At 59.9% G+C, this 23,361-nt stretch overlaps 10 protein-coding genes across 25 annotated transcripts; 5 read left to right on the top strand and 5 right to left on the bottom strand.

Moving 5' to 3' along the window:
* Positions 1–115: 115 nt before the first annotated feature.
* Positions 116–541, bottom strand: LOC148053844 (claw keratin-like). 3 transcript variants are annotated; one of them, XM_087772425.1, is made up of 2 exons: positions 298–541; positions 116–243 (listed from the first exon to the last, which is right to left on the bottom strand). In XM_087772425.1, exons 1-2 carry the CDS (start codon positions 539–541, stop codon positions 116–118), a joined length of 372 nt encoding a protein of 123 aa, XP_087628551.1. The 3 variants fall into 3 exon arrangements, with proteins under 3 accessions (XP_087628551.1, XP_087628550.1, XP_087628549.1); XM_087772424.1 differs by having other exon boundaries at positions 116–216; positions 262–541; XM_087772423.1 differs by having other exon boundaries at positions 116–541.
* A 1,604-nt stretch (positions 542–2,145) lies between these two features.
* On the top strand, positions 2,146–2,571 carry LOC104018266 (scale keratin). 2 transcript variants are annotated; one of them, XM_087772429.1, is made up of 2 exons: positions 2,146–2,425; positions 2,471–2,571. In XM_087772429.1, exons 1-2 carry the CDS (start codon positions 2,146–2,148, stop codon positions 2,569–2,571), a joined length of 381 nt encoding a protein of 126 aa, XP_087628555.1. The 2 variants fall into 2 exon arrangements, with proteins under 2 accessions (XP_087628555.1, XP_009469664.2); XM_009471389.2 differs by having other exon boundaries at positions 2,146–2,571.
* Positions 2,572–5,008: 2,437 nt separating this feature from the next.
* On the bottom strand, positions 5,009–5,434 carry LOC104013330 (scale keratin). Of its 2 annotated transcripts, XM_087772440.1 has the most exons (2): positions 5,155–5,434; positions 5,009–5,109 (listed from the first exon to the last, which is right to left on the bottom strand). In XM_087772440.1, exons 1-2 carry the CDS (start codon positions 5,432–5,434, stop codon positions 5,009–5,011), a joined length of 381 nt encoding a protein of 126 aa, XP_087628566.1. The 2 variants fall into 2 exon arrangements, with proteins under 2 accessions (XP_087628566.1, XP_009464094.2); XM_009465819.2 differs by having other exon boundaries at positions 5,009–5,434.
* A 1,626-nt stretch (positions 5,435–7,060) lies between these two features.
* On the top strand, positions 7,061–7,486 carry LOC104013332 (scale keratin). Of its 2 annotated transcripts, XM_087772435.1 has the most exons (2): positions 7,061–7,340; positions 7,386–7,486. In XM_087772435.1, the coding sequence occupies exons 1-2, from the start codon at positions 7,061–7,063 to the stop codon at positions 7,484–7,486; spliced, it is 381 nt and encodes a 126-aa protein (XP_087628561.1). The 2 variants fall into 2 exon arrangements, with proteins under 2 accessions (XP_087628561.1, XP_009464097.2); XM_009465822.2 differs by having other exon boundaries at positions 7,061–7,486.
* Positions 7,487–9,924: 2,438 nt separating this feature from the next.
* Positions 9,925–10,350, bottom strand: LOC148053845 (scale keratin-like). 2 transcript variants are annotated; one of them, XM_087772443.1, is made up of 2 exons: positions 10,071–10,350; positions 9,925–10,025 (listed from the first exon to the last, which is right to left on the bottom strand). In XM_087772443.1, exons 1-2 carry the CDS (start codon positions 10,348–10,350, stop codon positions 9,925–9,927), a joined length of 381 nt encoding a protein of 126 aa, XP_087628569.1. The 2 variants fall into 2 exon arrangements, with proteins under 2 accessions (XP_087628569.1, XP_087628568.1); XM_087772442.1 differs by having other exon boundaries at positions 9,925–10,350.
* A 1,670-nt stretch (positions 10,351–12,020) lies between these two features.
* Positions 12,021–12,446, top strand: LOC148053846 (scale keratin-like). 2 transcript variants are annotated; one of them, XM_087772431.1, is made up of 2 exons: positions 12,021–12,300; positions 12,346–12,446. In XM_087772431.1, exons 1-2 carry the CDS (start codon positions 12,021–12,023, stop codon positions 12,444–12,446), a joined length of 381 nt encoding a protein of 126 aa, XP_087628557.1. The 2 variants fall into 2 exon arrangements, with proteins under 2 accessions (XP_087628557.1, XP_087628556.1); XM_087772430.1 differs by having other exon boundaries at positions 12,021–12,446.
* A 2,438-nt stretch (positions 12,447–14,884) lies between these two features.
* LOC148053847 (claw keratin-like) lies at positions 14,885–15,337 on the bottom strand. Of its 4 annotated transcripts, none has more exons than XM_087772418.1 (2): positions 15,094–15,337; positions 14,885–15,012 (listed from the first exon to the last, which is right to left on the bottom strand). In XM_087772418.1, exons 1-2 carry the CDS (start codon positions 15,335–15,337, stop codon positions 14,885–14,887), a joined length of 372 nt encoding a protein of 123 aa, XP_087628544.1. The 4 variants fall into 4 exon arrangements, with proteins under 4 accessions (XP_087628544.1, XP_087628542.1, XP_087628543.1 ...); XM_087772416.1 differs by having other exon boundaries at positions 15,076–15,337; XM_087772417.1 differs by having other exon boundaries at positions 14,885–14,985; positions 15,058–15,337.
* A 1,633-nt stretch (positions 15,338–16,970) lies between these two features.
* On the top strand, positions 16,971–17,396 carry LOC148053848 (scale keratin-like). 2 transcript variants are annotated; one of them, XM_087772437.1, is made up of 2 exons: positions 16,971–17,250; positions 17,296–17,396. In XM_087772437.1, the coding sequence occupies exons 1-2, from the start codon at positions 16,971–16,973 to the stop codon at positions 17,394–17,396; spliced, it is 381 nt and encodes a 126-aa protein (XP_087628563.1). The 2 variants fall into 2 exon arrangements, with proteins under 2 accessions (XP_087628563.1, XP_087628562.1); XM_087772436.1 differs by having other exon boundaries at positions 16,971–17,396.
* A 2,438-nt stretch (positions 17,397–19,834) lies between these two features.
* On the bottom strand, positions 19,835–20,287 carry LOC104013331 (claw keratin). Of its 4 annotated transcripts, none has more exons than XM_087772414.1 (2): positions 20,044–20,287; positions 19,835–19,962 (listed from the first exon to the last, which is right to left on the bottom strand). In XM_087772414.1, the coding sequence occupies exons 1-2, from the start codon at positions 20,285–20,287 to the stop codon at positions 19,835–19,837; spliced, it is 372 nt and encodes a 123-aa protein (XP_087628540.1). The 4 variants fall into 4 exon arrangements, with proteins under 4 accessions (XP_087628540.1, XP_087628538.1, XP_087628539.1 ...); XM_087772412.1 differs by having other exon boundaries at positions 20,026–20,287; XM_087772413.1 differs by having other exon boundaries at positions 19,835–19,935; positions 20,008–20,287.
* A 1,631-nt stretch (positions 20,288–21,918) lies between these two features.
* On the top strand, positions 21,919–22,344 carry LOC148053849 (scale keratin-like). Of its 2 annotated transcripts, XM_087772445.1 has the most exons (2): positions 21,919–22,198; positions 22,244–22,344. In XM_087772445.1, exons 1-2 carry the CDS (start codon positions 21,919–21,921, stop codon positions 22,342–22,344), a joined length of 381 nt encoding a protein of 126 aa, XP_087628571.1. The 2 variants fall into 2 exon arrangements, with proteins under 2 accessions (XP_087628571.1, XP_087628570.1); XM_087772444.1 differs by having other exon boundaries at positions 21,919–22,344.
* The last annotated feature ends 1,017 nt before the right edge of the window (positions 22,345–23,361 follow it).

The raw sequence follows: 23,361 nt of genomic DNA on the forward strand, positions 1-23,361 counted from the left end.
CACAGCCTAAAGAGGGGCTGAAAGCTTTGCTCTGCCTCTGGTGGTAGAAGACAAGAGGTGCTACTTGTGGAGACCGAGGGTAGATGCAGCACTGAAGTCCATGGATATTTGGGGTTTAGCAGGGCCCGCAGCTGCCACTGAGGTACCTGTGGCCTCGGGCCCAGCCACCATATCCACAACCCCCAAAGGCTCCATAGCCCCCAGAAAGGCCATAGCCTCCATAGCCCCCAGAAAGGCCATAGCCTCCATAGCCCCCAAGGCCTCCGTACGACCCAAAGCCCCCAAGGCCTCCTAAACCACCACGGCCTCCAAAAGTGCCGCCGAAGCCACCTCCAACGCCAGGGGCTCCCACCGAGCCAACAACGCTGTACTGCGGGAAGGAGCTGAGGATGGGCCCGGGGAAGGTGATCGCCGAGGCCGGGGGCTGGATCACCACCACGGAGTCAGGGCACTGCCGCACGCAGGGCTCGTTGGCGGTGTCAGCCAGAGGGGCCGGGGCGGCCACCCCACAGGAAGGGATGCACAGGCTGGCGCAGGACATCTTTCAGGCAGGCAAGGGGTCCTGGAAGAAGCAAGAGGGGTTGGGCGAGGGTGCAGGGAAGGGGTGGTATTGAGGGAGGCAGGGAGAGATCCCCAAGAGGCTTCCAAGAGCTGGACTTACCCCGTTGATTGGGAGAGTCAAGTGGAGGAAGGTGGATGGAGCACTGCAAAGCCCTCAGCTCTTTTATACATGTACCACACTGCCTGGGGCATTGGCCAATGGGGTGGTGGCGGAAAGCCCAGGTAATCTGAAATCCAGCGTACAAGCTTCGTGACACTGATTTCATGTGATTCACGACAATTATATCCCTCTTCATTGGGGACATTGGCATGCAAACGTGCCCTGGAGAAGAAAGAGGTGATGCGAGGGACAGATGTGACACATCATTACATGAAAGACAAGGTGCTGCTGTAGCTGACCTGGCAGCACCAATAAATCCCGATCTGTCCCTAATCCCCCCACTTTGCTTACGTGTCAGAGTCCTGAGCATCTTGCGGAAGTGCTTTGCCATCCTGGGCACAGCCATCATGCCTGTCATTACCTCCCTTTTACAAGCTGGTAATCAGAGGCATCGGAAGCTTGTCAAAGTCAGAAGGCATCCCACCTGCTCGGGGTGGCTTCTAAGTGCCCACCACCTCCGAGTGCTGGCAAGGGCTGGGAGACTCACAGTGGCTAGGGACATCCCTGAGCCTTGCCCATCTCCAGACTCTTGCTAGGTATTTGGGGCTTGCAGGTCCCCTTGATGAAAATGCAAGGAGCAGGCTGCCTGACATGCCTGTGCCTGCAGAGAACGTGGGCACGTGCAGCCTGCCTCACTGCCGCTGTTCGGGCAAGCAGGCAGTCCTGGCACAGCCCTTGCTGCCCTGCTGAGTAATTGAGTCCCTCCAGAGAGGGCTTGGGGAGGACCACGCTATGGCATGACCCACACTCATTCACTGAGGGTGGGGTCTGCTGCGAGGCACTAAGCACTGGTAATCCCAGGCTGTGAGGCACATGCTGCTGGTGCAGAGGAAGTCAGGCATCGCGCTGCAGCCTCAGGGCAGATTTTTCTGCAAAGGCTCCTGCAGCAGGGCTGTGGTGAGGCATAAAAGCTGCCAAGGCCCCAGGCTTCCCTCACTTAACGTCCCAACCGCCTTGACTCGCCAACCTCAGTAAGCTCCTGGCCCTCTTCCTGTCAAAGGACCACAGAGTGTGTAGCCCCGGTAGGAACGAGCCTGGGTGCTGTTGGTGTTATGAGTTTGGGATGAGAAAGGTCCCTGCCGCTGCTGGGCTGAAAAAGGGCATTACTTGCACGCGGCGTGGCCAGGACCACAGGGCAACACTGAGGACTTCCTTGGTGGGCACGCAGGTGACCCTAGTGTCAGAGCACTGCAGGATGGGTGGCTTTGTCTGGGCCAGTAGCAAGTGGCGGGAGGGTGCAGTAGTCCAGGTCTGGTGTGTGGTAATGAGCTGCAGGTGTCATGGAGATGGTGCAGGGAGGTACTGAGGGGATGTTTCCTGAGGCCTCTACCTGGAAGGCGGGACTGTGGAGCCCTGTCCATGCCAGCGGGTACCCTTAAAACAAGCTCTGCCTTATCTTGCAGCTACATCTCCTGAACTGAAGGATGTCCTGCGCCAGCCTGTGCATCCCTTCCTGTGGGGTGGCCGCCCCGGCCCCTCTGGCTGACACCGCCAACGAGCCCTGCGTGCGGCAGTGCCCTGACTCCGTGGTGGTGATCCAGCCCCCGGCCTCGGCGATCACCTTCCCCGGGCCCATCCTCAGCTCCTTCCCGCAGTACAGCGTTGTTGGCTCGGTGGGAGCCCCTGGCGTTGGAGGTGGCTTCGGCGGCACTTTTGGAGGCCGTGGTGGTTTAGGAGGCCTTGGGGGCTTTGGGTCGTACGGAGGCCTTGGGGGCTATGGAGGCTATGGTCTTTCTGGGGGCTATGGAGGCTATGGCCTTTCTGGGGGCTATGGAGGCCTTGGGAGCTGCGGCTATGGCGGCTGGCGCCGAGGCCACAGGTACCTCAGTGGCAACTGCGGGCCCTGCTAAGCCTCACACTGGGTGCGGCCACAGATGAAGGAGAGCTCCGGAAAAGCCCCTGGCACATCCCGACACGACACCCGAGGGAAGGACATCGCTTCGGCATAGCTGGGCTCCGGAGCTCGGATGCCTCGTGCCTGCTTGGGGCCCAACTCTGCCTTCCTCCTGCCCTGCTTGAGCTTCACTCCAGGACTTGCTGCCCCTGATGACAGAGACCCGCACTGGGCGCCTAGTCCTGTGGCACGGCTGATGCTCACTGTCGCTCTGCCCACTGCCAGGAGACAGGGGAAGGCCCTGACCAGGGCCCTGCTCTTCTCCCAACTCCCTCCTCCCCTCGAACTGCAATAAAAGCTGTGTTGCATTGCAATGTTGACCTCTGGTTTTTCCGCATTCTTCCTCCATACTCAATACCCCGAGTGGCAGCCTTGGCTCCCTGGGCCATGCCCGCCAGGTCCCACCTGGAGCCTTGCCAGCGTGACCTGTGGGAGATGCCCCCCTTCCTCCTGCCTGCCCTTGGCAGCGTGTCCCTCCACCAGACGGTCGCCTGCAGTGGGGGCCGTGCTCGTCTCCTTCAACAACAGCTTCTCCCTCTTTGCCCTCCCTGTCTTCTCCCCACTTTGGCCTCCTGCACTCTGCAGCCCAAGAAGAGCTGTTGGGCACTAGAGTGAGTTTATTGCCCGCTCTGGCCATTCCCCAAGGGCTGCCTGCAGCCCCAGGGCTGCGGGGATTGGCATGCCAACAGAGCCTCCCCGAGGGCAAAGGCCCAGCTCAGAGCCACTTGGGAGGCCATGGTCAATAGCGGGAGGGGGAGCAACCCCCAGAACCTCCCCACATTCCTGCACCCCTGCACCACCTCCTTGTCCTGTTTTTCCTCTGTCTCCTGCTGCTCTTTGGAGCACTTTTGGCCCCGTCTTGCTCCACTGCTGGGACAGAAGCTCTTCCCGCCATTCCCTCTGTCACCCACCCTCCCACCCACCGCCTGGGGACGCAGGCCTGCCCAGGAATGACAGGAGAGCTTCCCAGCGCCCGGGTCTCTGGACCTAGCCTTCGTTGGTCCTTCGCTGCCCTTCCTCGCACATCAGCCCATAAAGTAGCCCACACTGCCACGCCCGCTCCGAGCACAGCCACAGCAGCCATGGTGGGCGACACCAGAACCCCTTTCCACCACTTTGCGCTCAGGACACGCACAGGGGACTCCACATGAGCCAGGACATTGTGGATGGCCGCGAGTCAGTGCAGGGGGACCTGGCCAGATGTGAGGATGGGCAGAGGTAGAAACATCCTGGAGGGGAAGAGAAGAAACACAAGCTGCAGTTCCGGCGGTGGAAAAATCCAAATGCCTGCTCTTGCCATTTTGCTGCCGGTTTTCCCATCCACTGTGTTCACAACTGCGGATGAGACATCTTCTCCTGAGCTCGCCAGCTGTGCCCAACGTGCTGCCACGCTGCCCTTCCTGATGGCTCTGGCCGGAAGTGTCTCTGTCCAAGACCACCTTGCCGTGCTGGGATCACAAGATGAGAAGATACTTGGGGAAGGGAGGGACCTCAGGAGGGTAGGCAGTCCAACCTCCTGCTCAAAGAGCTTGGTGCTTCGTGTGGCTGGATACCCGTGGCCACTTCATGGCTCTGAGAGGAAACTTGGCTGTGCCTCTCTCACCCCTTCCCACTGCCCCCCTCCTCTGGCTGGGCACAGGGGCATGGTAAGCAGCCCTCTACCTGCACTGGTCCTCTCTCCACTTCCCTGGACCTCCAAATGCGACCCATAACAAGCCAATGAAAGGAGGTAATGCCAGGCATGCTGGTTGTGCAGAGCATTTGCAAGAGCTTCTGCAAGACACCTATGGCACTCTCCCGTGTCCAAAGAGGGCTTTGGGAATGTATTGTGTTTATGGCTGGTGGGAGACCAGAGGAAGCTCAGTGGCATGTGCTCTACGAGACCCAGCTGGGACTGTCGTCGTCAGTTGTAACAGGCAGAGCAAACTGCCCAAATGCTCCGTAGGAGATTCAGGCAGCCCAGAGCACCACGCCCTGAGGTTTGGGGGAAGTAGGACAGAAGAAGGAAGGATGAAGAAAAACCAGAGGTCAACATTGCAATGCAACACAGCTTTTATTGCAGTTCGAGGGGAGGAGGGAGTTGGGAGAAGAGCAGGGCCCTGGTCAGGGCCTTCCCCTGTCTCCTGGCAGTGGGCAGAGCGACAGTGAGCATCAGCCGTGCCACAGGACTAGGCGCCCAACATGGGGCTGGTTCGTCAGGGGGCAGCAAGTCCTGGAGTGAAGCTCAAGCAGGGCAGGAGGAAGGCAGAGCTGGGCCCCAAGCAGGCACGAGGCATCCGAGCTCTGGAGCCCAGCTATGCCGAAGCGATGTCCTTCCCTCGGGTGTCGTGTCGGGATGTGCCAGGGGCTTTTCCGGAGCTCTCCTTCATCTGTGGCCGCACCCAGTGTGAGGCTTAGCAGGGCCCGCAGTTGCCACTGAGGTACCTGTGGCCTCGGCGCCAGCCACCATAGCCGCAGCTCCCAAGGCCTCCATAGCCCCCAGAAAGGCCATAGCCTCCATAGCCCCCAGAAAGACCATAGCCTCCATAGCCCCCAAGGCCTCCATACGACCCAAAGCCCCCAAGGCCTCCTAAACCACCACGGCCTCCAAAAGTGCCGCCGAAGCCACCTCCAACGCCAGGGGCTCCCACCGAGCCAACAACGCTGTACTGCGGGAAGGAGCTGAGGATGGGCCCGGGGAAGGTGATCGCCGAGGCCGGGGGCTGGATCACCACCACGGAGTCAGGGCACTGCCGCACGCAGGGCTCGTTGGCGGTGTCAGCCAGAGGGGCCGGGGCGGCCACCCCACAGGAAGGGATGCACAGGCTGGCGCAGGACATCTTTCAGGCAGGCAAGGGGTCCTGGAAGAAGCAAGAGGGGTTGGGCGAGGGTGCAGGGAAGGGGTGGTATTGAGGGAGGCAGGGAGAGATCCCCAAGAGGCTTCCAAGAGCTGGACTTACCCCGTTGATTGGGAGAGTCAAGTGGAGGAAGGTGGATGGAGCACTGCGAAGCCCTCAGCTCTTTTATACATGTACCACACTGCCTGGGGCATTGGCCAATGGGGTGGTGGCGGAAATCCCAGGTAATCTGAAATCCAGACTTCAAGATCCTTATTTCATGTGATTCAAGACAATTATATCCCTCTTCATTGGGGACATTGGCATGCAAACGTGCCCTGGAGAAGAAAGAGGGGATGAGAGGGACAGGTCGTGACACATCATTACATGAAAGACAAGGCGCTGCTGATGTAGCTGACGTCACAGCACCAATACACCCCAACCTGTCCCTAATCCCCCACTTTGCCTATGTAGAGGAGTCCTGAGCATCTTGCGGAAGTGCTTTGCCATCCTGGGCACAGCCATCATGCCTGTCATTACCTCCCTTTTACAAGCTGGTAATCAGAGGCACCGGGAGGCTGGGCAAAGGGAGAAGCCAGTCCACATGCTCAGAGTGACTCCCAAAGGCCCACCATCTCCCGGTGCTGTGAGGGGTGGGGGCCTTCTGGGGCAACAGGTCAGGAGCATCCCTGAGCCTTGGCCATCTCCATGCCCCTGCTGACAGGGTGTATTTGGGGCTCCTCGATTAAGAGCCATGCAAGGAATAGGAGCACTCTTTGCCATGTGGGGCAAAGACCCATACGTGCGGGGGCGCAACACAAACGTGGGGGGGGAGCAGTGGCATCAGGCGGCTAGGTCGTGTGTGAGGGGGGACATGCACGGAGGAGCTGGAGGGCAGGAAGGGGACCAGGACACTCTCAGCTTCCTTGGCCACGTGTCTGTGTGCGTGGTCCTCCCAGAGCCCTCTCTGGAAGGACTCGATTACTCAGGTGGGCATTGAGGGCCGTGCCAGGAGAGGTTGGCTGAGCACCCACAGAGAGCCAGGCTGCACGTGGCCGTGCTCCCTGCAGGCACAGGCACTTTGAGCACCACTCGGTCTTGGCACGCAGCTGGGCTGCTGCTGCGTGTGGTGTGGCAGGGCTCAGCAACTTTCTGCAAGATGCCCAGGATTCCTCTACGTAAGCAAAGTGGGGATTAGGGAAACATTTACGTTTATTGGTGCTACAGCAGCGCCTTGTCTTTCATGTAATCATTTCTCATGGTTTGTCCCTCCCATCGCCTCTTTCTTCTCCAGGGCACGTTTGCATGCCAATGTCCCCAATGAAGAGGGATATAATTGTCGTGAATCACATGAAATAAGGATCTTGAAGTCTGGATTTCAGATTACCTGGGATTTCCGCCACCACCCCATTGGCCAATGCCCCAGGCAGTGTGGTACATGTATAAAAGAGCTGAGAGCTTCGCAGTGCTCCATCCACCTTCCTCCACTTGACTCTCCCAATCAACGGGGTAAGTCCAGCTCTTGGAAGCCTCTTGGGGATCTCTCCCTGCCTCCCTCAATACCACCCCTTCCCTGCACCCTCACCCAACCCCTCTTGCTTCTTCCAGGACCCCTTGCCTGCCTGAAAGATGTCCTGCGCCAGCCTGTGCATCCCTTCCTGTGGGGTGGCCGCCCCGGCCCCTCTGGCTGACACCGCCAACGAGCCCTGCGTGCGGCAGTGCCCTGACTCCGTGGTGGTGATCCAGCCCCCGGCCTCGGCGATCACCTTCCCCGGGCCCATCCTCAGCTCCTTCCCGCAGTACAGCGTTGTTGGCTCGGTGGGAGCCCCTGGCGTTGGAGGTGGCTTCGGCGGCACTTTTGGAGGCCGTGGTGGTTTAGGAGGCCTTGGGGGCTTTGGGTCGTATGGAGGCCTTGGGGGCTATGGAGGCTATGGTCTTTCTGGGGGCTATGGAGGCTATGGCCTTTCTGGGGGCTATGGAGGCCTTGGGAGCTGCGGCTATGGTGGCTGGCGCCGAGGCCACAGGTACCTCAGTGGCAACTGCGGGCCCTGCTAAGCCTCACACTGGGTGCGGCCACAGATGAAGGAGAGCTCCGGAAAAGCCCCTGGCACATCCCGAGACGACACCCGAGGGAAGGACATCGCTTCGGCATAGCTGGGCTCCAGAGCTCGGATGCCTCGTGCCTGCTTGGGGCCCAGCTCTGCCTTCCTCCTGCCCTGCTTGAGCTTCACTCCAGGACTTGCTGCCCCCTGACGAACCAGCCCCACGTTGGGCGCCTAGTCCTGTGGCACGGCTGATGCTCACTGTCGCTCTGCCCACTGCCAGGAGACAGGGGAAGGCCCTGACCAGGGCCCTGCTCTTCTCCCAACTCCCTCCTCCCCTCGAACTGCAATAAAAGCTGTGTTGCATTGCAATGTTGACCTCTGGTTTTTCCGCATTCTTCCTCCATACTCAATACCCCGAGTGGCAGCCTTGGCTCCCTGGGCCATGCCCGCCAGGTCCCACCTGGAGCCTTGCCAGCGTGACCTGTGGGAGATGCCCCCCTTCCTCCTGCCTGCCCTTGGCAGCGTGTCCCTCCACCAGACGGTCGCCTGCAGTGGGGGCCGTGCTCGTCTCCTTCAACAACAGCTTCTCCCTCTTTGCCCTCCCTGTCTTCTCCCCACTTTGGCCTCCTGCACTCTGCAGCCCAAGAAGAGCTGTTGGGCACTAGAGTGAGTTTATTGCCCGCTCTGGCCATTCCCCAAGGGCTGCCTGCAGCCCCAGGGCTGCGGGGATTGGCATGCCAACAGAGCCTCCCCGAGGGCAAAGGCCCAGCTCAGAGCCACTTGGGAGGCCATGGTCAATAGCGGGAGGGGGAGCAACCCCCAGAACCTCCCCACATTCCTGCACCCCTGCACCACCTCCTTCTCCTGTTTTTCCTCTGTCTCCTGCTGCTCTTTGGAGCACTTTTGGCCCCGTCTTGCTCCACTGCTGGGACAGAAGCTCTTCCCGCCATTCCCTCTGTCACCCACCCTCCCACCCACCGCCTGGGGACGCAGGCCTGCCCAGGAATGACAGGAGAGCTTCCCAGCGCCCGGGTCTCTGGACCTAGCCTTCGTTGGTCCTTCGCTGCCCTTCCTCGCACATCAGCCCATAAAGTAGCCCACACTGCCACGCCCGCTCCGAGCACAGCCACAGCAGCCATGGTGGGCGACACCAGAACCCCTTTCCACCACTTTGCGCTCAGGACACGCACAGGGGACTCCACATGAGCCAGGACATTGTGGATGGCCGCGAGTCAGTGCAGGGGGACCTGGCCAGATGTGAGGATGGGCAGAGGTAGAAACATCCTGGAGGGGAAGAGAAGAAACACAAGCTGCAGTTCCGGCGGTGGAAAAATCCAAATGCCTGCTCTTGCCATTTTGCTGCCGGTTTTCCCATCCACTGTGTTCACAACTGCGGATGAGACATCTTCTCCTGAGCTCGCCAGCTGTGCCCAACGTGCTGCCACGCTGCCCTTCCTGATGGCTCTGGCCGGAAGTGTCTCTGTCCAAGACCACCTTGCCGTGCTGGGATCACAAGATGAGAAGATACTTGGGGAAGGGAGGGACCTCAGGAGGGTAGGCAGTCCAACCTCCTGCTCAAAGAGCTTGGTGCTTCGTGTGGCTGGATACCCGTGGCCACTTCATGGCTCTGAGAGGAAACTTGGCTGTGCCTCTCTCACCCCTTCCCACTGCCCCCCTCCTCTGGCTGGGCACAGGGGCATGGTAAGCAGCCCTCTACCTGCACTGGTCCTCTCTCCACTTCCCTGGACCTCCAAATGCGACCCATAACAAGCCAATGAAAGGAGGTAATGCCAGGCATGCTGGTTGTGCAGAGCATTTGCAAGAGCTTCTGCAAGACACCTATGGCACTCTCCCGTGTCCAAAGAGGGCTTTGGGAATGTATTGTGTTTATGGCTGGTGGGAGACCAGAGGAAGCTCAGTGGCATGTGCTCTACGAGACCCAGCTGGGACTGTCGTCGTCAGTTGTAACAGGCTGAGCAAACTGCCCAAATGCTCCGTAGGAGATTCAGGCAGCCCAGAGCACCACGCCCTGAGGTTTGGGGGAAGTAGGACAGAAGAAGGAAGGATGAAGAAAAACCAGAGGTCAACATTGCAATGCAACACAGCTTTTATTGCAGTTCGAGGGGAGGAGGGAGTTGGGAGAAGAGCAGGGCCCTGGTCAGGGCCTTCCCCTGTCTCCTGGCAGTGGGCAGAGCGACAGTGAGCATCAGCCGTGCCACAGGACTAGGCGCCCAACATGGGGCTGGTTCGTCAGGGGGCAGCAAGTCCTGGAGTGAAGCTCAAGCAGGGCAGGAGGAAGGCAGAGCTGGGCCCCAAGCAGGCACGAGGCATCCGAGCTCTGGAGCCCAGCTATGCCGAAGCGATGTCCTTCCCTCGGGTGTCGTGTCGGGATGTGCCAGGGGCTTTTCCGGAGCTCTCCTTCATCTGTGGCCGCACCCAGTGTGAGGCTTAGCAGGGCCCGCAGTTGCCACTGAGGTACCTGTGGCCTCGGCGCCAGCCACCATAGCCGCAGCTCCCAAGGCCTCCATAGCCCCCAGAAAGGCCATAGCCTCCATAGCCCCCAGAAAGACCATAGCCTCCATAGCCCCCAAGGCCTCCATACGACCCAAAGCCCCCAAGGCCTCCTAAACCACCACGGCCTCCAAAAGTGCCGCCGAAGCCACCTCCAACGCCAGGGGCTCCCACCGAGCCAACAACGCTGTACTGCGGGAAGGAGCTGAGGATGGGCCCGGGGAAGGTGATCGCCGAGGCCGGGGGCTGGATCACCACCACGGAGTCAGGGCACTGCCGCACGCAGGGCTCGTTGGCGGTGTCAGCCAGAGGGGCCGGGGCGGCCACCCCACAGGAAGGGATGCACAGGCTGGCGCAGGACATCTTTCAGGCAGGCAAGGGGTCCTGGAAGAAGCAAGAGGGGTTGGGCGAGGGTGCAGGGAAGGGGTGGTATTGAGGGAGGCAGGGAGAGATCCCCAAGAGGCTTCCAAGAGCTGGACTTACCCCGTTGATTGGGAGAGTCAAGTGGAGGAAGGTGGATGGAGCACTGCGAAGCCCTCAGCTCTTTTATACATGTACCACACTGCCTGGGGCATTGGCCAATGGGGTGGTGGCGGAAATCCCAGGTAATCTGAAATCCAGACTTCAAGATCCTTATTTCATGTGATTCAAGACAATTATATCCCTCTTCATTGGGGACATTGGCATGCAAACGTGCCCTGGAGAAGAAAGAGGGGATGAGAGGGACAGGTCGTGACACATCATTACATGAAAGACAAGGCGCTGCTGATGTAGCTGACGTCACAGCACCAATACACCCCAACCTGTCCCTAATCCCCCACTTTGCCTATGTAGAGGAGTCCTGAGCATCTTGCGGAAGTGCTTTGCCATCCTGGGCACAGCCATCATGCCTGTCATTACCTCCCTTTTACAAGCTGGTAATCAGAGGCACCGGGAGGCTGGGCAAAGGGAGAAGCCAGTCCACATGCTCAGAGTGACTCCCAAAGGCCCACCATCTCCCGGTGCTGTGAGGGGTGGGGGCCTTCTGGGGCAACAGGTCAGGAGCATCCCTGAGCCTTGGCCATCTCCATGCCCCTGCTGACAGGGTGTATTTGGGGCTCCTCGATTAAGAGCCATGCAAGGAATAGGAGCACTCTTTGCCATGTGGGGCAAAGACCCATACGTGCGGGGGCGCAACACAAACGTGGGGGGGGAGCAGTGGCATCAGGCGGCTAGGTCGTGTGTGAGGGGGGACATGCACGGAGGAGCTGGAGGGCAGGAAGGGGACCAGGACACTCTCAGCTTCCTTGGCCACGTGTCTGTGTGCGTGGTCCTCCCAGAGCCCTCTCTGGAAGGACTCGATTGTGTTCCTCCCAGAGCCCTCTCTGGAAGGACTCGATTACTCAGGTGGGCATTGAGGGCCGTGCCAGGAGAGGTTGGCTGAGCACCCACAGAGAGCCAGGCTGCACGTGGCCGTGCTCCCTGCAGGCACAGGCACTTTGAGCACCACTCGGTCTTGGCACGCAGCTGGGCTGCTGCTGCGTGTGGCGTGGCAGGGCTCAGCAACTTTCTGCAAGATGCCCAGGATTCCTCTACGTAAGCAAAGTGGGGATTAGGGAAACATTTACGTTTATTGGTGCTACAGCAGCGCCTTGTCTTTCATGTAATCATTTCTCATGGTTTGTCCCTCCCATCGCCTCTTTCTTCTCCAGGGCACGTTTGCATGCCAATGTCCCCAATGAAGAGGGATATAATTGTCGTGAATCACATGAAATCAGTGTCACGAAGCTTGTACGCTGGATTTCAGATTACCTGGGCTTTCCGCCACCACCCCATTGGCCAATGCCCCAGGCAGTGTGGTACATGTATAAAAGAGCTGAGGGCTTTGCAGTGCTCCATCCACCTTCCTCCACTTGACTCTCCCAATCAACGGGGTAAGTCCAGCTCTTGGAAGCCTCTTGGGGATCTCTCCCTGCCTCCCTCAATACCACCCCTTCCCTGCACCCTCGCCCAACCCCTCTTGCTTCTTCCAGGACCCCTTGCCTGCCTGAAAGATGTCCTGCGCCAGCCTGTGCATCCCTTCCTGTGGGGTGGCCGCCCCGGCCCCTCTGGCTGACACCGCCAACGAGCCCTGCGTGCGGCAGTGCCCTGACTCCGTGGTGGTGATCCAGCCCCCGGCCTCGGCGATCACCTTCCCCGGGCCCATCCTCAGCTCCTTCCCGCAGTACAGCGTTGTTGGCTCGGTGGGAGCCCCTGGCGTTGGAGGTGGCTTCGGCGGCACTTTTGGAGGCCGTGGTGGTTTAGGAGGCCTTGGGGGCTTTGGGTCGTACGGAGGCCTTGGGGGCTATGGAGGCTATGGTCTTTCTGGGGGCTATGGAGGCTATGGCCTTTCTGGGGGCTATGGAGGCCTTGGGAGCTGCGGCTATGGCGGCTGGCGCCGAGGCCACAGGTACCTCAGTGGCAACTGCGGGCCCTGCTAAGCCTCACACTGGGTGCGGCCACAGATGAAGGAGAGCTCCGGAAAAGCCCCTGGCACATCCCGAGACGACACCCGAGGGAAGGACATCGCTTCGGCATAGCTGGGCTCCAGAGCTCGGATGCCTCGTGCCTGCTTGGGGCCCAGCTCTGCCTTCCTCCTGCCCTGCTTGAGCTTCACTCCAGGACTTGCTGCCCCCTGACGAACCAGCCCCACGTTGGGCGCCTAGTCCTGTGGCACGGCTGATGCTCACTGTCGCTCTGCCCACTGCCAGGAGACAGGGGAAGGCCCTGACCAGGGCCCTGCTCTTCTCCCAACTCCCTCCTCCCCTCGAACTGCAATAAAAGCTGTGTTGCATTGCAATGTTGACCTCTGGTTTTTCCGCATTCTTCCTCCATACTCAATACCCCGAGTGGCAGCCTTGGCTCCCTGGGCCATGCCCGCCAGGTCCCACCTGGAGCCTTGCCAGCGTGACCTGTGGGAGATGCCCCCCTTCCTCCTGCCTGCCCTTGGCAGCGTGTCCCTCCACCAGACGGTCGCCTGCAGTGGGGGCCGTGCTCGTCTCCTTCAACAACAGCTTCTCCCTCTTTGCCCTCCCTGTCTTCTCCCCACTTTGGCCTCCTGCACTCTGCAGCCCAAGAAGAGCTGTTGGGCACTAGAGTGAGTTTATTGCCCGCTCTGGCCATTCCCCAAGGGCTGCCTGCAGCCCCAGGGCTGCGGGGATTGGCATGCCAACAGAGCCTCCCCGAGGGCAAAGGCCCAGCTCAGAGCCACTTGGGAGGCCATGGTCAATAGCGGGAGGGGGAGCAACCCCCAGAACCTCCCCACATTCCTGCACCCCTGCACCACCTCCTTCTCCTGTTTTTCCTCTGTCTCCTGCTGCTCTTTGGAGCACTTTTGGCCCCGTCTTGCTCCACTGCTGGGACAGAAGCTCTTCCCGCCATTCCCTCTGTCACCCACCCTCCCACCCACCGCCTGGGGACGCAGGTCTGCCCAGGAATGACAGGAGAGCTTCCCAGCGCCCGGGTCTCTGGACCTAGCCTTCGTTGGTCCTTCGCTGCCCTTCCTCGCACATCAGCCCATAAAGTAGCCCACACTGCCACGCCCGCTCCGAGCACAGCCACAGCAGCCATGGTGGGCGACACCAGAACCCCTTTCCACCACTTTGCGCTCAGGACACGCACAGGGGACTCCACATGAGCCAGGACATTGTGGATGGCCGCGAGTCAGTGCAGGGGGACCTGGCCAGATGTGAGGATGGGCAGAGGTAGAAACATCCTGGAGGGGAAGAGAAGAAACACAAGCTGCAGTTCCGGCGGTGGAAAAATCCAAATGCCTGCTCTTGCCATTTTGCTGCCGGTTTTCCCATCCACTGTGTTCACAACTGCGGATGAGACATCTTCTCCTGAGCTCGCCAGCTGTGCCCAACGTGCTGCCACGCTGCCCTTCCTGATGGCTCTGGCCGGAAGTGTCTCTGTCCAAGACCACCTTGCCGTGCTGGGATCACAAGATGAGAAGATACTTGGGGAAGGGAGGGACCTCAGGAGGGTAGGCAGTCCAACCTCCTGCTCAAAGAGCTTGGTGCTTCGTGTGGCTGGATACCCGTGGCCACTTCATGGCTCTGAGAGGAAACTTGGCTGTGCCTCTCTCACCCCTTCCCACTGCCCCCCTCCTCTGGCTGGGCACAGGGGCATGGTAAGCAGCCCTCTACCTGCACTGGTCCTCTCTCCACTTCCCTGGACCTCCAAATGCGACCCATAACAAGCCAATGAAAGGAGGTAATGCCAGGCATGCTGGTTGTGCAGAGCATTTGCAAGAGCTTCTGCAAGACACCTATGGCACTCTCCCGTGTCCAAAGAGGGCTTTGGGAATGTATTGTGTTTATGGCTGGTGGGAGACCAGAGGAAGCTCAGTGGCATGTGCTCTACGAGACCCAGCTGGGACTGTCGTCGTCAGTTGTAACAGGCTGAGCAAACTGCCCAAATGCTCCGTGGGAGATTCAGGCAGCCCAGAGCACCACGCCCTGAGGTTTGGGGGAAGTAGGACAGAAGAAGGAAGGATGAAGAAAAACCAGAGGTCAACATTGCAATGCAACACAGCTTTTATTGCAGTTCGAGGGGAGGAGGGAGTTGGGAGAAGAGCAGGGCCCTGGTCAGGGCCTTCCCCTGTCTCCTGGCAGTGGGCAGAGCGACAGTGAGCATCAGCCGTGCCACAGGACTAGGCGCCCAACGTGGGGCTGGTTCGTCAGGGGGCAGCAAGTCCTGGAGTGAAGCTCAAGCAGGGCAGGAGGAAGGCAGAGCTGGGCCCCAAGCAGGCACGAGGCATCCGAGCTCTGGAGCCCAGCTATGCCGAAGCGATGTCCTTCCCTCGGGTGTCGTCTCGGGATGTGCCAGGGGCTTTTCCGGAGCTCTCCTTCATCTGTGGCCGCACCCAGTGTGAGGCTTAGCAGGGCCCGCAGTTGCCACTGAGGTACCTGTGGCCTCGGCGCCAGCCGCCATAGCCGCAGCTCCCAAGGCCTCCATAGCCCCCAGAAAGGCCATAGCCTCCATAGCCCCCAGAAAGACCATAGCCTCCATAGCCCCCAGAAAGACCATAGCCTCCATAGCCCCCAAGGCCTCCGTACGACCCAAAGCCCCCAAGGCCTCCTAAACCACCACGGCCTCCAAAAGTGCCGCCGAAGCCACCTCCAACGCCAGGGGCTCCCACCGAGCCAACAACGCTGTACTGCGGGAAGGAGCTGAGGATGGGCCCGGGGAAGGTGATCGCCGAGGCCGGGGGCTGGATCACCACCACGGAGTCAGGGCACTGCCGCACGCAGGGCTCGTTGGCGGTGTCAGCCAGAGGGGCCGGGGCGGCCACCCCACAGGAAGGGATGCACAGGCTGGCGCAGGACATCTTTCAGGCAGGCAAGGGGTCCTGGAAGAAGCAAGAGGGGTTGGGCGAGGGTGCAGGGAAGGGGTGGTATTGAGGGAGGCAGGGAGAGATCCCCAAGAGGCTTCCAAGAGCTGGACTTACCCCGTTGATTGGGAGAGTCAAGTGGAGGAAGGTGGATGGAGCACTGCGAAGCTCTCAGCTCTTTTATACATGTACCACACTGCCTGGGGCATTGGCCAATGGGGTGGTGGCGGAAATCCCAGGTAATCTGAAATCCAGACTTCAAGATCCTTATTTCATGTGATTCAAGACAATTATATCCCTCTTCATTGGGGACATTGGCATGCAAACGTGCCCTGGAGAAGAAAGAGGGGATGAGAGGGACAGGTCGTGACACATCATTACATGAAAGACAAGGCGCTGCTGATGTAGCTGACGTCACAGCACCAATACACCCCAACCTGTCCCTAATCCCCCACTTTGCCTATGTAGAGGAGTCCTGAGCATCTTGCGGAAGTGCTTTGCCATCCTGGGCACAGCCATCATGCCTGTCATTACCTCCCTTTTACAAGCTGGTAATCAGAGGCACCGGGAGGCTGGGCAAAGGGAGAAGCCAGTCCACATGCTCAGAGTGACTCCCAAAGGCCCACCATCTCCCGGTGCTGTGAGGGGTGGGGGCCTTCTGGGGCAACAGGTCAGGAGCATCCCTGAGCCTTGGCCATCTCCATGCCCCTGCTGACAGGGTGTATTTGGGGCTCCTCGATTAAGAGCCATGCAAGGAATAGGAGCACTCTTTGCCATGTGGGGCAAAGACCCATACGTGCGGGGGCGCAACACAAACGTGGGGGGGGAGCAGTGGCATCAGGCGGCTAGGTCGTGTGTGAGGGGGGACATGCACGGAGGAGCTGGAGGGCAGGAAGGGGACCAGGACACTCTCAGCTTCCTTGGCCACGTGTCTGTGTGCGTGGTCCTCCCAGAGCCCTCTCTGGAAGGACTCGATTACTCAGGTGGGCATTGAGGGCCGTGCCAGGAGAGGTTGGCTGAGCACCCACAGAGAGCCAGGCTGCACGTGGCCGTGCTCCCTGCAGGCACAGGCACTTTGAGCACCACTCGGTCTTGGCACGCAGCTGGGCTGCTGCTGCGTGTGGCGTGGCAGGGCTCAGCAACTTTCTGCAAGATGCCCAGGATTCCTCTACGTAAGCAAAGTGGGGATTAGGGAAACATTTACGTTTATTGGTGCTACAGCAGCGCCTTGTCTTTCATGTAATCATTTCTCATGGTTTGTCCCTCCCATCGCCTCTTTCTTCTCCAGGGCACGTTTGCATGCCAATGTCCCCAATGAAGAGGGATATAATTGTCGTGAATCACATGAAATCAGTGTCACGAAGCTTGTACGCTGGATTTCAGATTACCTGAGCTTTCCGCCACCACCCCATTGGCCAATGCCCCAGGCAGTGTGGTACATGTATAAAAGAGCTGAGGGCTTTGCAGTGCTCCATCCACCTTCCTCCACTTGACTCTCCCAATCAACGGGGTAAGTCCAGCTCTTGGAAGCCTCTTGGGGATCTCTCCCTGCCTCCCTCAATACCACCCCTTCCCTGCACCCTCGCCCAACCCCTCTTGCTTCTTCCAGGACCCCTTGCCTGCCTGAAAGATGTCCTGCGCCAGCCTGTGCATCCCTTCCTGTGGGGTGGCCGCCCCGGCCCCTCTGGCTGACACCGCCAACGAGCCCTGCGTGCGGCAGTGCCCTGACTCCGTGGTGGTGATCCAGCCCCCGGCCTCGGCGATCACCTTCCCCGGGCCCATCCTCAGCTCCTTCCCGCAGTACAGCGTTGTTGGCTCGGTGGGAGCCCCTGGCGTTGGAGGTGGCTTCGGCGGCACTTTTGGAGGCCGTGGTGGTTTAGGAGGCCTTGGGGGCTTTGGGTCGTATGGAGGCCTTGGGGGCTATGGAGGCTATGGTCTTTCTGGGGGCTATGGAGGCTATGGCCTTTCTGGGGGCTATGGAGGCCTTGGGAGCTGCGGCTATGGCGGCTGGCGCCGAGGCCACAGGTACCTCAGTGGCAACTGCGGGCCCTGCTAAGCCTCACACTGGGTGCGGCCACAGATGAAGGAGAGCTCCGGAAAAGCCCCTGGCACATCCCGAGACGACACCCGAGGGAAGGACATCGCTTCGGCATAGCTGGGCTCCAGAGCTCGGATGCCTCGTGCCTGCTTGGGGCCCAGCTCTGCCTTCCTCCTGCCCTGCTTGAGCTTCACTCCAGGACTTGCTGCCCCCTGACGAACCAGCCCCACGTTGGGCGCCTAGTCCTGTGGCACGGCTGATGCTCACTGTCGCTCTGCCCACTGCCAGGAGACAGGGGAAGGCCCTGACCAGGGCCCTGCTCTTCTCCCAACTCCCTCCTCCCCTCGAACTGCAATAAAAGCTGTGTTGCATTGCAATGTTGACCTCTGGTTTTTCCGCATTCTTCCTCCATACTCAATACCCCGAGTGGCAGCCTTGGCTCCCTGGGCCATGCCCGCCAGGTCCCACCTGGAGCCTTGCCAGCGTGACCTGTGGGAGATGCCCCCCTTCCTCCTGCCTGCCCTTGGCAGCGTGTCCCTCCACCAGACGGTCGCCTGCAGTGGGGGCCGTGCTCGTCTCCTTCAACAACAGCTTCTCCCTCTTTGCCCTCCCTGTCTTCTCCCCACTTTGGCCTCCTGCACTCTGCAGCCCAAGAAGAGCTGTTGGGCACTAGAGTGAGTTTATTGCCCGCTCTGGCCATTCCCCAAGGGCTGCCTGCAGCCCCAGGGCTGCGGGGATTGGCATGCCAACAGAGCCTCCCCGAGGGCAAAGGCCCAGCTCAGAGCCACTTGGGAGGCCATGGTCAATAGCGGGAGGGGGAGCAACCCCCAGAACCTCCCCACATTCCTGCACCCCTGCACCACCTCCTTCTCCTGTTTTTCCTCTGTCTCCTGCTGCTCTTTGGAGCACTTTTGGCCCCGTCTTGCTCCACTGCTGGGACAGAAGCTCTTCCCGCCATTCCCTCTGTCACCCACCCTCCCACCCACCGCCTGGGGACGCAGGTCTGCCCAGGAATGACAGGAGAGCTTCCCAGCGCCCGGGTCTCTGGACCTAGCCTTCGTTGGTCCTTCGCTGCCCTTCCTCGCACATCAGCCCATAAAGTAGCCCACACTGCCACGCCCGCTCCGAGCACAGCCACAGCAGCCATGGTGGGCGACACCAGAACCCCTTTCCACCACTTTGCGCTCAGGACACGCACAGGGGACTCCACATGAGCCAGGACATTGTGGATGGCCGCGAGTCAGTGCAGGGGGACCTGGCCAGATGTGAGGATGGGCAGAGGTAGAAACATCCTGGAGGGGAAGAGAAGAAACACAAGCTGCAGTTCCGGCGGTGGAAAAATCCAAATGCCTGCTCTTGCCATTTTGCTGCCGGTTTTCCCATCCACTGTGTTCACAACTGCGGATGAGACATCTTCTCCTGAGCTCGCCAGCTGTGCCCAACGTGCTGCCACGCTGCCCTTCCTGATGGCTCTGGCCGGAAGTGTCTCTGTCCAAGACCACCTTGCCGTGCTGGGATCACAAGATGAGAAGATACTTGGGGAAGGGAGGGACCTCAGGAGGGTAGGCAGTCCAACCTCCTGCTCAAAGAGCTTGGTGCTTCGTGTGGCTGGATACCCGTGGCCACTTCATGGCTCTGAGAGGAAACTTGGCTGTGCCTCTCTCACCCCTTCCCACTGCCCCCCTCCTCTGGCTGGGCACAGGGGCATGGTAAGCAGCCCTCTACCTGCACTGGTCCTCTCTCCACTTCCCTGGACCTCCAAATGCGACCCATAACAAGCCAATGAAAGGAGGTAATGCCAGGCATGCTGGTTGTGCAGAGCATTTGCAAGAGCTTCTGCAAGACACCTATGGCACTCTCCCGTGTCCAAAGAGGGCTTTGGGAATGTATTGTGTTTATGGCTGGTGGGAGACCAGAGGAAGCTCAGTGGCATGTGCTCTACGAGACCCAGCTGGGACTGTCGTCGTCAGTTGTAACAGGCTGAGCAAACTGCCCAAATGCTCCGTGGGAGATTCAGGCAGCCCAGAGCACCACGCCCTGAGGTTTGGGGGAAGTAGGACAGAAGAAGGAAGGATGAAGAAAAACCAGAGGTCAACATTGCAATGCAACACAGCTTTTATTGCAGTTCGAGGGGAGGAGGGAGTTGGGAGAAGAGCAGGGCCCTGGTCAGGGCCTTCCCCTGTCTCCTGGCAGTGGGCAGAGCGACAGTGAGCATCAGCCGTGCCACAGGACTAGGCGCCCAACGTGGGGCTGGTTCGTCAGGGGGCAGCAAGTCCTGGAGTGAAGCTCAAGCAGGGCAGGAGGAAGGCAGAGCTGGGCCCCAAGCAGGCACGAGGCATCCGAGCTCTGGAGCCCAGCTATGCCGAAGCGATGTCCTTCCCTCGGGTGTCGTCTCGGGATGTGCCAGGGGCTTTTCCGGAGCTCTCCTTCATCTGTGGCCGCACCCAGTGTGAGGCTTAGCAGGGCCCGCAGTTGCCACTGAGGTACCTGTGGCCTCGGCGCCAGCCGCCATAGCCGCAGCTCCCAAGGCCTCCATAGCCCCCAGAAAGGCCATAGCCTCCATAGCCCCCAGAAAGACCATAGCCTCCATAGCCCCCAGAAAGACCATAGCCTCCATAGCCCCCAAGGCCTCCGTACGACCCAAAGCCCCCAAGGCCTCCTAAACCACCACGGCCTCCAAAAGTGCCGCCGAAGCCACCTCCAACGCCAGGGGCTCCCACCGAGCCAACAACGCTGTACTGCGGGAAGGAGCTGAGGATGGGCCCGGGGAAGGTGATCGCCGAGGCCGGGGGCTGGATCACCACCACGGAGTCAGGGCACTGCCGCACGCAGGGCTCGTTGGCGGTGTCAGCCAGAGGGGCCGGGGCGGCCACCCCACAGGAAGGGATGCACAGGCTGGCGCAGGACATCTTTCAGGCAGGCAAGGGGTCCTGGAAGAAGCAAGAGGGGTTGGGCGAGGGTGCAGGGAAGGGGTGGTATTGAGGGAGGCAGGGAGAGATCCCCAAGAGGCTTCCAAGAGCTGGACTTACCCCGTTGATTGGGAGAGTCAAGTGGAGGAAGGTGGATGGAGCACTGCGAAGCTCTCAGCTCTTTTATACATGTACCACACTGCCTGGGGCATTGGCCAATGGGGTGGTGGCGGAAATCCCAGGTAATCTGAAATCCAGACTTCAAGATCCTTATTTCATGTGATTCAAGACAATTATATCCCTCTTCATTGGGGACATTGGCATGCAAACGTGCCCTGGAGAAGAAAGAGGGGATGAGAGGGACAGGTCGTGACACATCATTACATGAAAGACAAGGCGCTGCTGATGTAGCTGACGTCACAGCACCAATACACCCCAACCTGTCCCTAATCCCCCACTTTGCCTATGTAGAGGAGTCCTGAGCATCTTGCGGAAGTGCTTTGCCATCCTGGGCACAGCCATCATGCCTGTCATTACCTCCCTTTTACAAGCTGGTAATCAGAGGCACCGGGAGGCTGGGCAAAGGGAGAAGCCAGTCCACATGCTCAGAGTGACTCCCAAAGGCCCACCATCTCCCGGTGCTGTGAGGGGTGGGGGCCTTCTGGGGCAACAGGTCAGGAGCATCCCTGAGCCTTGGCCATCTCCATGCCCCTGCTGACAGGGTGTATTTGGGGCTCCTCGATTAAGAGCCATGCAAGGAATAGGAGCACTCTTTGCCATGTGGGGCAAAGACCCATACGTGCGGGGGCGCAACACAAACGTGGGGGGAGCAGTGGCATCAGGCGGCTAGGTCGTGTGTGAGGGGGGACATGCACGGAGGAGCTGGAGGGCAGGAAGGGGACCAGGACACTCTCAGCTTCCTTGGCCACGTGTCTGTGTGCGTGGTCCTCCCAGAGCCCTCTCTGGAAGGACTCGATTACTCAGGTGGGCATTGAGGGCCGTGCCAGGAGAGGTTGGCTGAGCACCCACAGAGAGCCAGGCTGCACGTGGCCGTGCTCCCTGCAGGCACAGGCACTTTGAGCACCACTCGGTCTTGGCACGCAGCTGGGCTGCTGCTGCGTGTGGCGTGGCAGGGCTCAGCAACTTTCTGCAAGATGCCCAGGATTCCTCTACGTAAGCAAAGTGGGGATTAGGGAAACATTTACGTTTATTGGTGCTACAGCAGCGCCTTGTCTTTCATGTAATCATTTCTCATGGTTTGTCCCTCCCATCGCCTCTTTCTTCTCCAGGGCACGTTTGCATGCCAATGTCCCCAATGAAGAGGGATATAATTGTCGTGAATCACATGAAATCAGTGTCACGAAGCTTGTACGCTGGATTTCAGATTACCTGAGCTTTCCGCCACCACCCCATTGGCCAATGCCCCAGGCAGTGTGGTACATGTATAAAAGAGCTGAGGGCTTTGCAGTGCTCCATCCACCTTCCTCCACTTGACTCTCCCAATCAACGGGGTAAGTCCAGCTCTTGGAAGCCTCTTGGGGATCTCTCCCTGCCTCCCTCAATACCACCCCTTCCCTGCACCCTCGCCCAACCCCTCTTGCTTCTTCCAGGACCCCTTGCCTGCCTGAAAGATGTCCTGCGCCAGCCTGTGCATCCCTTCCTGTGGGGTGGCCGCCCCGGCCCCTCTGGCTGACACCGCCAACGAGCCCTGCGTGCGGCAGTGCCCTGACTCCGTGGTGGTGATCCAGCCCCCGGCCTCGGCGATCACCTTCCCCGGGCCCATCCTCAGCTCCTTCCCGCAGTACAGCGTTGTTGGCTCGGTGGGAGCCCCTGGCGTTGGAGGTGGCTTCGGCGGCACTTTTGGAGGCCGTGGTGGTTTAGGAGGCCTTGGGGGCTTTGGGTCGTACGGAGGCCTTGGGGGCTATGGAGGCTATGGTCTTTCTGGGGGCTATGGAGGCTATGGCCTTTCTGGGGGCTATGGAGGCCTTGGGAGCTGCGGCTATGGCGGCTGGCGCCGAGGCCACAGGTACCTCAGTGGCAACTGCGGGCCCTGCTAAGCCTCACACTGGGTGCGGCCACAGATGAAGGAGAGCTCCGGAAAAGCCCCTGGCACATCCCGAGACGACACCCGAGGGAAGGACATCGCTTCGGCATAGCTGGGCTCCAGAGCTCGGATGCCTCGTGCCTGCTTGGGGCCCAGCTCTGCCTTCCTCCTGCCCTGCTTGAGCTTCACTCCAGGACTTGCTGCCCCCTGACGAACCAGCCCCACGTTGGGCGCCTAGTCCTGTGGCACGGCTGATGCTCACTGTCGCTCTGCCCACTGCCAGGAGACAGGGGAAGGCCCTGACCAGGGCCCTGCTCTTCTCCCAACTCCCTCCTCCCCTCGAACTGCAATAAAAGCTGTGTTGCATTGCAATGTTGACCTCTGGTTTTTCTTCATCCTTCCTTCTTCTGTCCTACTTCCCCCAAACCTCAGGGCGTGGTGCTCTGGGCTGCCTGAATCTCCCACGGAGCATTTGGGCAGTTTGCTCAGCCTGTTACAACTGACGACGACAGTCCCAGCTGGGTCTCGTAGAGCACATGCCACTGAGCTTCCTCTGGTCTCCCACCAGCCATAAACACAATACATTCCCAAAGCCCTCTTTGGACACGGGAGAGTGCCATAGGTGTCTTGCAGAAGCTCTTGCAAATGCTCTGCACAACCAGCATGCCTGGCATTACCTCCTTTCATTGGCTTGTTATGGGTCGCATTTGGAGGTCCAGGGAAGTGGAGAGAGGACCAGTGCAGGTAGAGGGCTGCTTACCATGCCCCTGTGCCCAGCCAGAGGAGGGGGGCAGTGGGAAGGGGTGAGAGAGGCACAGCCAAGTTTCCTCTCAGAGCCATGAAGTGGCCACGGGTATCCAGCCACACGAAGCACCAAGCTCTTTGAGCAGGAGGTTGGACTGCCTACCCTCCTGAGGTCCCTCCCTTCCCCAAGTATCTTCTCATCTTGTGATCCCAGCACGGCAAGGTGGTCTTGGACAGAGACACTTCCGGCCAGAGCCATCAGGAAGGGCAGCGTGGCAGCACGTTG

Source organism: Nipponia nippon, unplaced genomic scaffold, assembly GCF_047370975.1.
Source record: "Nipponia nippon isolate SJK-2023a ecotype South Korea unplaced genomic scaffold, ASM4737097v1 scaffold_36, whole genome shotgun sequence".
Classification (NCBI taxonomy): domain Eukaryota; kingdom Metazoa; phylum Chordata; class Aves; order Pelecaniformes; family Threskiornithidae; genus Nipponia; species Nipponia nippon.

What these genes read in the sequence shown, in the direction of transcription:
- LOC148053844 (XM_087772423.1), bottom strand. Translation starts at nt 541, where the DNA reads ATGTCCTGCGCCAGCCTGTGCATCCCTTCCTGTGGGGTGGCCGCCCCG.
- LOC104018266 (XM_009471389.2), top strand. Translation starts at nt 2,146, where the DNA reads ATGTCCTGCGCCAGCCTGTGCATCCCTTCCTGTGGGGTGGCCGCCCCG.
- LOC104013330 (XM_009465819.2), bottom strand. Translation starts at nt 5,434, where the DNA reads ATGTCCTGCGCCAGCCTGTGCATCCCTTCCTGTGGGGTGGCCGCCCCG.
- LOC104013332 (XM_009465822.2), top strand. Translation starts at nt 7,061, where the DNA reads ATGTCCTGCGCCAGCCTGTGCATCCCTTCCTGTGGGGTGGCCGCCCCG.
- LOC148053845 (XM_087772442.1), bottom strand. Translation starts at nt 10,350, where the DNA reads ATGTCCTGCGCCAGCCTGTGCATCCCTTCCTGTGGGGTGGCCGCCCCG.
- LOC148053846 (XM_087772430.1), top strand. Translation starts at nt 12,021, where the DNA reads ATGTCCTGCGCCAGCCTGTGCATCCCTTCCTGTGGGGTGGCCGCCCCG.
- LOC148053847 (XM_087772415.1), bottom strand. Translation starts at nt 15,337, where the DNA reads ATGTCCTGCGCCAGCCTGTGCATCCCTTCCTGTGGGGTGGCCGCCCCG.
- LOC148053848 (XM_087772436.1), top strand. Translation starts at nt 16,971, where the DNA reads ATGTCCTGCGCCAGCCTGTGCATCCCTTCCTGTGGGGTGGCCGCCCCG.
- LOC104013331 (XM_009465820.2), bottom strand. Translation starts at nt 20,287, where the DNA reads ATGTCCTGCGCCAGCCTGTGCATCCCTTCCTGTGGGGTGGCCGCCCCG.
- LOC148053849 (XM_087772444.1), top strand. Translation starts at nt 21,919, where the DNA reads ATGTCCTGCGCCAGCCTGTGCATCCCTTCCTGTGGGGTGGCCGCCCCG.